The sequence below is a fragment of the Galeopterus variegatus genome, unplaced genomic scaffold (genome assembly GCF_000696425.1).
Source record: "Galeopterus variegatus unplaced genomic scaffold, G_variegatus-3.0.2 Scaffold2952, whole genome shotgun sequence".
In the NCBI taxonomy this organism is placed as follows: Eukaryota; Metazoa; Chordata; class Mammalia; order Dermoptera; family Cynocephalidae; genus Galeopterus; species Galeopterus variegatus.
The window spans coordinates 157,045-169,185 of NW_007729063.1; the positions used below are offsets into that span (position 1 = coordinate 157,045).

At 51.6% G+C, this 12,141-nt stretch overlaps 1 protein-coding gene across 1 annotated transcript in view; it reads left to right on the forward strand.

Moving 5' to 3' along the window:
• Positions 1 to 2,874, forward strand: part of GRM4 (glutamate receptor, metabotropic 4) — a 119,917-nt gene extending 117,043 nt beyond the window's left edge. Inside the window, exon 11 of the mRNA XM_008583521.1 lies at positions 1,892 to 2,874. Within this exon, the coding sequence (XP_008581743.1) occupies positions 1,892 to 1,941 (50 nt within the window). The 3' untranslated portion in view covers positions 1,942 to 2,874. The remainder of the gene's footprint in view (positions 1 to 1,891) is intronic.
• Positions 2,875 to 12,141: the final 9,267 nt, after the last annotated feature.

A 12,141-nucleotide genomic window follows, 5' to 3' on the forward strand; every position in this document is an offset into this window, starting at 1 on the left:
GCAAATGTAGTTCATCCTCTGCTCAAAAATTTCTGCTGTCAGGGAGCTCACGTAAGGCCACCCACCCTACTCTCAGTTCTGGCCAGAAGAAAGTTCTTCCTTTAGCTGATCTAAACTCTGATGCTGGTGCCTCCCTGCTGGTCCCATGGTGGATCCCTCTGCTTACCCCATCCCCAGCAAGTTTGCTTCTTCCACACACAGGGGACCCCCTGCTGGCTGGGAACAGCAATCCTGTCTGTACTGGTGGGTTTCTGGCTACTCTGCTCTGACAGAGATCCCAGAACAGAGTGCAATGGCTTAAATCAGACAGCTGTTCGTTCCTCTCAGGTAGTGGTGCACGGTGTGTGGGCAGGAGTGGGGGTCCAGGCTTGTGGCTCCAGTCCCAGAGGACTGAGGCTGGTTGACCTCAATGTCTATTCTGCTCTCAGAAGGGAAAAGAGGAAGCACAGGGGAAACACTGTTTTAATAAAATGACACAGAAGTTGCACATGGTCCTTCTACTCATTAGCAACGATGAAGTTACGTAGGGCCCTGTTTAGCTGCAGGGAAGGTTTGGAAACGAAGCCTTAACTTGGCAGTCATGTGCCCAGTGAAAACAGGGGTGGGGGGAGAGAGGATTGCAGGGATAACCTGCAGACCACCACATTGCTCCCCCCAATTTCCTCTTCTCCAGGCCAGATGCCCCTGGCTGAGCCCAGAGATGCACCTTCTTTTCAGAGCAGAAAGGCTCCCGCCGGAGAGTCAGAGCAGCATTAAGACAAAGGGCAGCAGGATTTTCTCCCCTCCAGCTTTCTGTCCCCGCACCAACAGGCCAGCCCCCGCCCTGGCAGCAGTACTTGATTATTCGCCACTGAGCTGGACCCAAGCCACTGAAGGAGACCCTAAACCCTGGCAGGACAGGACAAAACCAAGCCTCTGGCTTTGGTTCCTCTCTGCCAGATGGGGGCAATGCTTCTTTGGCTCCTCTCTAGGCTGTTGTGAAGTCTGCGCCCCGATAGGTGGGGGACACTTAAGTTGCCCTTGAGAGCTGACATCACCTGGCTGTGGAACTGGCACTGGGGCAGGCCCATGGGGCAGGGTCCCAAGGGGGCTATGACCAGGAAATAGGGGATACCTAGACCTGCCACCCCAGTCCCAGCTGTGGGGTAAGGGTCAGAGTGACAGGTGCAGATAAGGGAGGCTCAGGACTAGGGAACCAGGGGCACTAAGAGACGGAAAGGTAGATGCTCAGAGGCCGTGGGGCCTGGGCGCTTGCCTCGTCCTCGGGCGTGGGGCAGAGGGTCAGTTGTGTGCTTCAGTTTCTAGCCTGGCAAGGCCCCTCTCTGGTTTTCATTATTTCCTCTGTCCCCACCCCTCCCCCCAGGCCACCGTTCTAGTATGTTTCATGTGTATTCTTCACAGTGCTCTTCCAAAGTGTCTGTGGTTGAACTTCTGAAAGACTCCTCTTTGATAATACACAGTATTTTAAGGTTGTATAATCATATCACAAATAAAAGGGATTCTTTAAAGGGTGGTGGAATTGGGAGGTGGCAGGGGCTCCGTGGTCGGGAGACCCTCACAGAGGAGTGGGGTTGGGAGGGAGTGCTCAAAAGGGGGGTCATCTTTAGAGGGACGGAGTGAAGAGGAAGGGCACTGCAGGCACAGGGTGGCCTGGGAGGTGGGAACGTTGTGCTGGGAATGGGGGCGGGGACGGCAGGAAAAGCCACTGGATAGGCAGGTGGGGCTGGCGCTTGGTGCGGGGGATGTTGACTGCTCAGTTCAGGAGTCTGGACTGGAGGCATGGGTGGTGCGGAGCTACACTGGGTTCTTGAACCGGGCAGTGCCTGTGTGGAAGGAGGGTTTGAAAAGGCAGCCCCTGACTCCTGGGCACCCCTGGTCTCTCTCTTTCCAGCGCCGGCCACCAAACAGACCTACGTCACCTATACCAACCATGCAATCTAGCTAGGCCACCGGAGCCGAGCAGGAGGAGGAAGAACCGCAACCTTGTGGATGGTGCGTCGGGCCAGGACCCCTCCCAAGGGCCCAGCTGATGTCCTGCCTGCCCGTGGGCACCCACGGATGTGGCATGGTGCTGAGGACAGCAGAGCTCCCAGCCACCAGTGCTGGGCAGCCTGGGCAAGCCGAGTGGGCGGCAGGAGGAGGATGAGGGGCTGCAGCAGCTCCAGGCCACGGCAAGGGCCTGCGTCTTGGACCATTGCCCCTCCCAGCCCCAAACCACAGGGGCTCCGGTCATGTGGGCCCCAGTGCTGGTTTTCTCTCTCTCCCTCTGTCTTCATCTGTTCTGTTGGTGACCTCAGTTTGTCTCCATCCCTGTCTTATGTTCTCTTATCTCTTTGTATCTCCTTCTTTCATCTCTGTGTCTCGGCTCTTTGTGCTCTGGATTTTTCTGTCTCTTCTTTGGCTCTTGCCTTTGCCTCTTGCCCCTCATCTACCGTCTCCAGCCCCTCCTGCCTTTCTCTTGGGTGTCACTCATGCATTTTTCTTTCTTGTCCTCCTCGACTTCATTTTCTCCAGCCTTTGTTCCCCCCTCCCTGACATCCTTTCCTGATTCACCAAATCTTACATGTTGCAAAAGAGAAAAAAGAAAAAAAAAACAAAATCAAAACACAAAAAAGCCAAAACAAAAACAAATCCTGACTGTGTTGCAAAGTGCTGCGTCCTCCTGGTGGCCTCTGTGTGTGTCCTGCAGCCCGCAACCTGCCCGCCTGCCCCCGCCCGTCTGCTGTGTGTCCTGCCCGCCTGCCCCTCCTGCCCCCCACATGGAGTTCAGTGCCTGGGTGTTTGGTGATGGTTATTGATGACAATGTGTAGCGCATGATTGTTTTTATACCAAGAACATTTCTAATAAAAATAAACACATGGTTTTGCACCTGGGCTCCACATCCACTGAGGGTCCTGCTGTGGGACCAGACTCAACCCGCAGCCGGAGGGCATGGAGTTAGGGGAAGGAGGAACCAAGTGATGGAAACACAGCTTGGGGTCGCTGGAGGCTGCTCCCTGGGCTGGAATCTAGGGGTGCTGTGGAGAGGCTGTGGGCAGAGAAGGGCTAGGTTTCCAGATAAGGGGCTGGACATTGCAGGAAATCCCAGAAATCAGCACCTGGTGGTCCCCTAGGTAAGGAGGCTGCTCTGTTCCCTACCCTGTAGCCCATTTCTGCCCTGCCTCACCTCTTGTCTCATATCTCTCACACCTGGGACCCACCCCACTTCTATAACCTGAGCATCTCCTCTCCTTCCAGCTAGGAAATTCCCTCTTGAGAAATTGCCTTTGGGCCACCAGCTCTCCTAGCCCTCCTTTCCTACTTGTCTTGTTTGTCTTCAGGTCCAGGTGCTAAGATGATGTCTGTCTGTCCTGGAGATCAGTGTGTGGTGTGTGTGTCCATGTGGGTTCCCAGGTACACAACACAAGTGTGGGTGTGCGGCTCACCCCAGCCCCGTGCGTGCCTGTCTGTTTTGGCTGCATGTTGGTGTGGATGCCTGGCACCTCCCTGTACATGCTTGTTTGTCTTGTGTGAGTTTCTGTCTGCCTGTCTGTTTAGGCCCAAGTGGGTGTGAGTCCACATCACACCCATGTTGTGAGGATGCGTGTCCCAGGCCAGTGGCAAGTGTGCGCAAGTGTGTTTGCTGCAGCTGGCTTTAGCAGGTGGGGAGCGGGGAGCAGCTTAGGGGCTGGGCCCTGCCAGGGGTAAATTATAGAGCCAGCGACACAATGAGGCCACAGGCAGCAGCTGGAGCCCAGGCTGCCTGTGCCACCCCCTGCTGTCCTGCTCCAGGCTCTGCACCCCCTCCCACCTCCATAGCCAGGTCACAGGGGTGTAGGGCACAGTGGCCAAGGGACTGGGAGTGGGCGTGTGTGCAGATGTGAGGCTGGGGCTTAGAATCATGCCAGCTGTTAGTGACCCCTTGAGAAGCCCACCTTACTCCTGGGGGGAAGGGTAGTCTCACACACCTGTGCTCAGGAAATCTCTTCTCCCCGGGGATCTGTATGCATGAGTGTGCGGCACACAGTGTGTGCAGCACCTAGTATATGCTAAGTATTTGTGTAAAGTCAGGAGAGTGGAAAGGGGGTGTCTCTCACTGATCGTATTGCTTGTGCAAGACCTCCACACAGAACAGGTTCCACCTAGTGCCCTATCCCAATCGGACAATAGTAGGCTGCCAGATCCAGCATGATTGCCAGAAACTTCCAAGGCAGTGTTTGTGTGTGTGGAGGGGGAGGCAGTTGGAGGTAGAAGGGGAACAGCCAGCTCTTCCCCTGGAGGAGTCTCTGACAGTACCCCCAGCCTGGGCACCTTGCCCCCTCTTGAGGTGACTGATGCTGTGGCGGGTGAGGCTAGTTAGAGGGCCAGGCCTGGAGCCCAAGGGTTTGATGCCTAGCCCAGGACTTGCCCACCTGCCCCCCACATATCTGTGGGGGCCCCATCTAGGTTCTAGGGGAGACTCACCTCTCCACAGGGCTGCTGCTGCCCCTCTGCTCCCTGTAGCACCTAGGGGAGGACAGGGGCAGGCTCTCCTTTCTCCAGGCTGAGAAGGGGCCAAGGTCAGCTGTTCAAGGCTCCTGTGGTGGGGAGGAGGCTGGGGCTGTCAGTCCCCTGTCAGTGGGCAGAAACACAGCCCTACACTCAGGAAGCTTACAGTCTGATGGGTAAGACAGCCTTCAGGGAGCCAAACTGAGTTTAGGAATGCTAATGGTCCCAAAGTAAAATACTTATGGGAATGAAGTGGGTTAAGTAGGGAACTGTGTGGGCTCCGTAGGCCTGAGCTAAACAGGAGGGACCAGTCCCCAGCAGGACTTCTGCTCCAGCAGTAAGGGAGGGTGGGCACTGCTGGGCCTGGGTCCATCACACATGAGGCATAGGCAGTGAAGCCAGGGTGGGGGTCTCACAAGTGTGTCCAGCTGGGACCTTCTCTGAGTGACACGGTGGGGAAGACGAGTGGGTCCTTCCTGGGCCAGTTTGTTCCTCCCCTTTATTAATGCCTGGGCTCATGTGGGACATCCAGGAAAGGTGAACACCTGCTCAGTATCTTCAGAATTTTATATTTCAACAAGATGAGGGGTTTTCAGGGTCCCTGGCACCCTGGACAGGTTGCTGGCAGCCCCTAGAGAACTTCGCTGTGTACGAGGGGCTATGGGGTCTGTGCTCGCTCCTTCCTGGTTCAGAATGAAAGGACTGAGCTAGTGGAGATCCTATCCACACAGGCACTTTCTAACCACCAGAACAATGGATTGGAATCTCTGTGGGTGGGGCTGGGCATGTTTTAAAAGCTCCCAGAGGATCGGCTGTGCAGCCAAGTGGGTCAGGTGTGGTACCAGACCTCAGGTTTATGAAGCCAGGAGAGAACAACGCCCACTCAAGTGTTTGTCTGAGGCTCAAACAAAAGCCTGGGCTGCCACCAGCCTGAGCAGGAGCCCACCCAGCTACCAGGACAGCTGGATGCACAGTACACCTTTGTGGAACTCCTAGGACCTGGGGAGGCTGGTTTCAGAAGCAGTGGACAAGCTGGAGTCTAAGGTCCCTTCCAGCTCAGAGGGGCTGGTTCTGAGTTCTCATGTCCTGTGGTCTGTCCCTCCCATCCTGACTTCTGAGGCCCCGGAGGCAAAGCAGGACAGAGGCCCACAAGAGGCCCCTGCAGCACCCATGCAGCGGTCCCTGGCACTACCTCAGCCTCTAGGCCCACCAAGGGACCCTAGGGAGCCCCCAAGAAGATGCTGAACCTGCAGGAGGCCGTGTGGACCCTCTCCCTAGTCATGGGACTGACCACAGGCCCTCTGGCTCACTGGGGCCCCACGGCTCCCTCTTCCCCATCCCAGGTTTCCATCTGCCTGCTGACCATCGAGGGGAGATTGAGGCACTCTCCCTGACACTGAGGGCTTTTCTCTGTCCTCTTCCTGCCCTGTACCACCCTGGCCACCCCACAGGGCTTGGCTCTGGCACTCTGAGCCCACAGGGCTTGGGCCAACCCTTGTACAACCTGGCATTGGATGGCACACAGCGCCAGAAACTTACTTCAGTTGGCAAAAGCAGCAATTAGCATCTAATGAGGCTTCTTGCTTTATTTTTAGGTAACCTCCAAGGCCCTGCCTGTGTAATTCAGCCCGCCATTGCTCGGCAGATAATTAAAGCATGTCACCATAATTTGCCTTTTTTTTTAATAAAGCCCAGTAATTATGTTTTTATTGCAAGTGAGGGGTAAAAAGCGGGGAAAGAAAACAAAAGGGAGATGGGGTTGGGGCAGGAAATGGGGCTTGGCTGCCTCAGCCAGATTCCTCCCACTCCATCAGCATAACCAGGGCCCCCTCCCCCCAATTCAAGGTGCAGCTAGCCCTGGGACCTACTACCTTCCAGGGTCTGTTGTAGGTACTGCCTGCCCGAGACCCCCTCATTGTTGGCTTCCCTCACTGGCACTTCTTCCTCTTTTCCTTGTAAAGCAGCCGCAGTTTGCTTCAAAGCAATCCAGAGGGCAGTGAGGGACAGAGCTGGAACCAGAGTGGCCTTAGGTTGGTGATTCTTGAGCTGGGTGTGGTCACGTGGGAATTCTCTATACTATTCTCCTTCTGCATATGTTGGAAAATTTCCATAATAAAAAGTTAAATAAAACTCCGCTCCCAGGAAGGGGTCTGCTGACTGCGGGGCAGCTAGTGTCTGCTCTCAGGGTGTTTGTTCTTCCTCTCTAACTGCGAGGTGAAAGGCTGTTTTTCTTTATGCACCAGGAAATGCATTTCCATCATTGTTTGATGGTGGGCAATCCTTCCTGGGGCATCTCAAATCAGACTCTCCAAGCTTGTGGGCCAGCTGGGGAAGTCAGGGCAGCTGCCCACATGGTTGGGGGCACCCCACTGCCCTCAAACATTTTTCCAACCGCCAGCTTCAGTGCCTAAAATTCTGTGGTTAAAGCTTCAGGCTTCTGGGCCATTGCATATTCTCCATCAACTAACTGGCGAATATATTGGACTCAGGCATCACGGCACCAGCTGCTCCTAAAAATGTAGGACAGGGGACAGGTAAGTTTTGAAAGAGCTGCCCAAACTCCCCTAACTCAAGTAGCAGTCCCTCTGCTGCTCTCTGAGCCTCACCTCAGCCCCAGACTCATGTCACATCCAGTGGGCTTGCTCATCATTTTTATTCCCCTCCAGAATGGCAGCCTCACCTGGGACTATTTGATCACAGCTGAATCCCATGGCCTAGAACAGTACCCAGCGCATAGCAGGTGTACACTAAATATTTGTTGAATGAATGAATGGGCGAGGGCTGGACTAGATACCTAGAGGGACCTATTTAGCTGTATCCCCACTCCCTGGCACTCAGCACTATCTCTGAATCTGTGATTCCAATGGGTCATTTTTCCACTTGAGCGTCCCTAGGTCCTCCCCAGAGGCCTGGGGAGAGCATGGATGCAGCATGCTGGTCATTGGTAGGAACTGACTCCCATCTCTCTCCCAGGATGACAGGCACTCTGGAGTGGGAATCGAGTGACCCAGATTCTAAGTAAGGCTCTGCCACCAACTCGCTGTGTGCCCTTGGGCATGTTGCTTTCCCTCTCTGGGCCTCAGTTTCTTTATTCTTTAAATGAGGGATTGAGCTCTGAGTTCTCAGAGCCTGGGTAAGCAGCCAGCATTCCAGCAGTACAGAAAGGGGAGGTGGTTGTAGAGAAGAGTCTTTTGGGGCCAGTTGCTATGGCAACTGTGCACACAATAAGGGGTGGGGGAGGGGCTTGAGTATGCAAATAGGGCCCTGCCTTTGGCTTCCCCAGCCCAGGCTTCTGCCTGTGATTGGAGGAATGCTATGGAGCAGTGGAAGAGGATGGAGAAATGGGGGGTGTTGGGGAGGAGGGACCAGCGAGTGAGTGTGCCAGGCCTGCACTCCACCACTCCTTCACTTGTGAGTGAAGAAAGCATAGAACTAAATGTCTAAGCCTGAGGAGTCCCACGACTATTTGCTGCCCCCCATCATGCACATTACATCACACAGAGGAGGAAACCGAGGCCCAGAGAGTCCAGAGGCTTGTCAAGACTTCAGAGGCCTCGGAAAGATTGTCCCCTCATCCTGATCAGCTGCCCTCCCTCAACCTGGAAAGTTAGGGGAGCACGTGGTTTTCAGAGGGCCCCGGTGAACTCTCCCTTCTAAGCTTGTAAGAGGCTCTTGGGGAAGCAGGAGGGAAGGGCCGCCTTCCTCATCTAACCCATGGAGGTGGATGGGGGAGGCAAACACAGAGGAGGCCAACTGAGGGCTCTGGGGTTAGAGATCCTGGCTTTGGTCTCTGCTGAGTCTCTGGGACTTGGGCACCTGAGCCTCTTAGCTCTCTGAACTTCAGTTTCTGCATTTGTGAAACATGATAATATCTACTGAAAATGACTTCAACACTATGAAATCCTTGTGAGACCACAGGAGTGCAGGAGAGGACCTGAGCCCTACCTTGGGTTCTGGTTGTCTCGCCTTCCAGGACAGTATGTTCTCCTCTGTTCCTCCTCCTCTGTGGTCTTGGGCTTTTTTTCTTCCACCCACTCCTCAAATGTTCACTCTGAGGCTTCAGGCCTGTGTCTGTCCACTCTTCTTCTATGTCACTAATTCCATGGCCTCTGTCATTTAAATGCATGGCTTTAGTGCCTTCTAAATATTCCACATTCCTCCCTTGAATTTTGCAGCCTCACTTGTCGTTGGGTTGAGGCCATGTGACTGTTCTGACCGTGAGCTCTCAGTAGAAATAATGCCAGTCACTTGTGGACTGAGCCCTCAGTCCCCCTCCTTCATGCCTCTCTTCTCTTGCTGTGCCGACCTTGGATGTCACATGTTGAGATGGTGGCACATAAGATGGAGGGCACCTAGGTCCCTGAATCACTGGTTGGAGGAGAGCCTCTGCCAACCCGTGTCGATCTTTCTATGGACGAGAAATGAACTTTTACTCTAAGATGCTGAGATTTCAGGGTTTATTTGTTACTAAGTTGTAGCTTTCCCTATCCTAACTAATATACCATCAGATGTGCACCAAATTTTTATCTCTCTCTCAGCCTCCAAACTGCCTTTTGAGCACTCCACTGGCTACTCAGAATTGCCCACGTTGGAACCCATGGTCTTCTCCTGGATCTGTTCCTCTTCCTGTATCCCATGTTCCTCACTGTGGTGATCAGCAGCCGCACAAGCCAGAAATCTGCACCTTACCCTAGATCCCCTTCCCACCTCTCCTTGGTTGTAAGCCCCCACCATTCTCTCTGCCCTCTCCCATGCCCACTGCCACCTCCTGGTCCCATGCCTGCATCACCTCTCTGCCCTGGATGGCTATCACTGTCTCCTAGCTCCTCTGCCAGCTTCCGGCCCGATTTCAGTGATTTAAAGACACAGCTCCCTGTTTCTAAGTTGCATTGTTTCCAAGGAGCACCATTACATCTGCCAGCGTTCTTATCTTTGTCCCTTTGTGTATAGTGTCTCTTTCCTCTGGCTGCTTTTAAGGTTTTATCTTCTTACTGGCTTTAAGCAGTTTGATTATGGTGCAGTTTTCTTCCTTTTATGTGGTTTTGTTGAGCTTCCTGGATTTGTGGGTTTATAGTCTTCATTATATTTGGAAATTTTTTGGCCATGATTTCTTCAAAAATGTTTCCATCCTACCCTTTATTGTCTTTCTTTTGGAAACTTCTATTACACATACATTAAGCCTCAAAGTTGTCTGACAACTCAGTCATGCTCTATTCATTTTTTTTTTCCATCTTTTTTCCCCCATGTTTCATTTTGTATAGTTTGTGTCTATTGCTGTGTCTTCAAGTTCACTAACCTTTTCTTTCCCAATGTCCAATCTGTCTTTAATTGTATCCAATGCTTTTTTTCTTTTTTAAATGTCAGAATTGAAGATATCTCATCAGAAGCTTGACTGGGTCTTTTTTTATATCTTCCACGTCTCTAGTTAAATGTTCATTTTCCCTCTAGCTTCTTGAACATACAGAATATAATTATAATAACTGTTTGAATATCTTTGTCTACTAATTCTATCATCCATTTCTGGGTTGGTTTCAATTGATTGATTTTTCTTCTCATTATGGGCCACATATTCCTCCTCCTTTGTATACCTGGTAATTTTTTTGTTGGATGCCAGCTGTGAATTTTACTTCTTTGGGGGCTGATTATTTTTGTATGTAAAGAAATATTCTTGAGCTTTGTATAAAATGTGATTAGGTTACTTGGAAACGGTTTGATCCTTTCAGGTCTTGCTTTTAAGCATTGTTAGACAGCACCAGAGCAGCATTTAGTCCAGGGCTAGTTTTGCCCCACTGGCGAGGCAAAACCTTTATAGCCCAGTCTATGCCCTGTTAATTATGAGGTTTTCCACTCTGGCTGGTGGATCATGTGTGAGCTCTGGTGACTGTTCCCTCTAATCAGCCCCAGCTGGCTTCCTTACTGGAAACTGCTGCACTGATCAGAATCGAGCTGATCACTCCAGAGGGGCCTCTCGGGGCTCTCTCTGTGCAGTTCTCTCTTCTGGCCTGTGACCTGTGAACTTGGCCTCCCAGGACTCTAGCTCAGTCTCCTCTGCTTGGGTCCCCTCCCTGTGCCCAGCCTGGGAGCTCTCTCTGAGCATCATGTGGGACTGTTGTCAGCTCACCTCATTTGTTTCCTATCTCTTAGGCCTCACTGTCATTTGTTCTTAATATCCAGTGTCTTGAGAACCATGCGTCCATGTATTTTGTCTGTTTTTTTTTTTTTTTTTTTTTTTTTTTTTTTTTTTTTTTTTTTTTTTTTTTTTTTTTTTTTTTTTTTTTTTTTTTTTTTTTTTTTTTTTTTTTTTTTTTTTTTTTTTTTTTTTTTTTTTTTTTTTTTTTTTTTTTTTTTTTTTTTTTTTTTTTCAGTTTTTTCAGACAGGTAGGTAAACCTGTTCCCTTGCTAGGAACTGAATCTTTGTGCTCCCCCCAAATTCATGCGTTAAAACCGCATCCCCCAGTGTGATGGTATTAGGAGCTGGGGCCCTTGGTAGGTGATTGGGATTAGATGAGGTTAGGAGGGCAGAGCCCTCAGGAATGGGATTAGTGCCCTTACAAGAGTCCTGAGAGAGCCTGCTGCTCTCGCTACTCTCTGCCATGTGCAGATAGGAGTAGTCCCAGAACGGGGTCCTCACCAGAACACCCCCATGCGGGCATCTGGTCTCAGATCTCCAGAACTGTGAGGAATTTCTGCTGTTTATAAGCCACCCAGTCTATGGTAATTTGTCATAGCAGCCCAAACTGACTAAGACATCCTTGTTACTGCATTTGAGTTGGAAGTGGAAGTGTCCTTCTGTCTTTCTAAGATGCAAATCTGATCAGGCCATTCTCCTGCTCGGTTTCATCTGAGCTTTCTTCTTGCCTTTGGCCTAGTAAGAAGAAAGGCTGACTCAGTGTCAGGCACTGTTCTAAGTTTTACATGTATTGAATTGTTTAATTTTTACAATAACTATGAAAGAAGTACTCTTTTTGTTCCCCTTTTAGATGGAAACACTGAGGTTCAAAGAGGTTTAAACACTCGTGTAAGTGCACACAGCCAGGAGGTGGTAGAGCTGGGATTTGAACGCAGCAGTCCAGCTCCGGTCCTCGTCCTTAGCCTCCACTCCACACTGCCTCTCTAAGACACTCCACTGAGCTTCTGCCTCCACCATTGGTTTCTCCATTCAATTGTTTTTCAAGCCCTACTGTGTTCCCAGGTCCGCTGCTAGTTCCTGGAGACGTGGAGCAACTAGCCTGAAGAAATGATTATGAAATATGGGGAAGTGGAGAGTAGCTGTACACAGCAGGAGCTCAGAGAAGGGGCTCTGAGTCTATCTCCTGAAGGAGTAACACCTGAGCTAATCCTTAAAGGATGAGGGGTCTGTTAGGTGGGGACTGGGAAGGGCATTTCAGGCATGAGCAAAGGACAGAGGTGATAAACAGCATATCTGGGGAGAGGGGCCAAGTAGAAATATCGGGAAGGTGAAGATGAGCACTCGAGGGGTGAGAGATGGAACTGCAGAGGTGGGCAAGGGCGAGGGCAGGGGCTTGTGAGCTACACCCAGTGGTTTGGACTTTCTTCTAAGAAGGGCGTGACCTGGTCAGAGCTGTGAATTGGGACAGTCACTGTGGATGATGGATTGAAAGGGCCCAGCCTGGAGGCTGGGAGACTTATTAGGAAGTTACTGCCATGGGCCA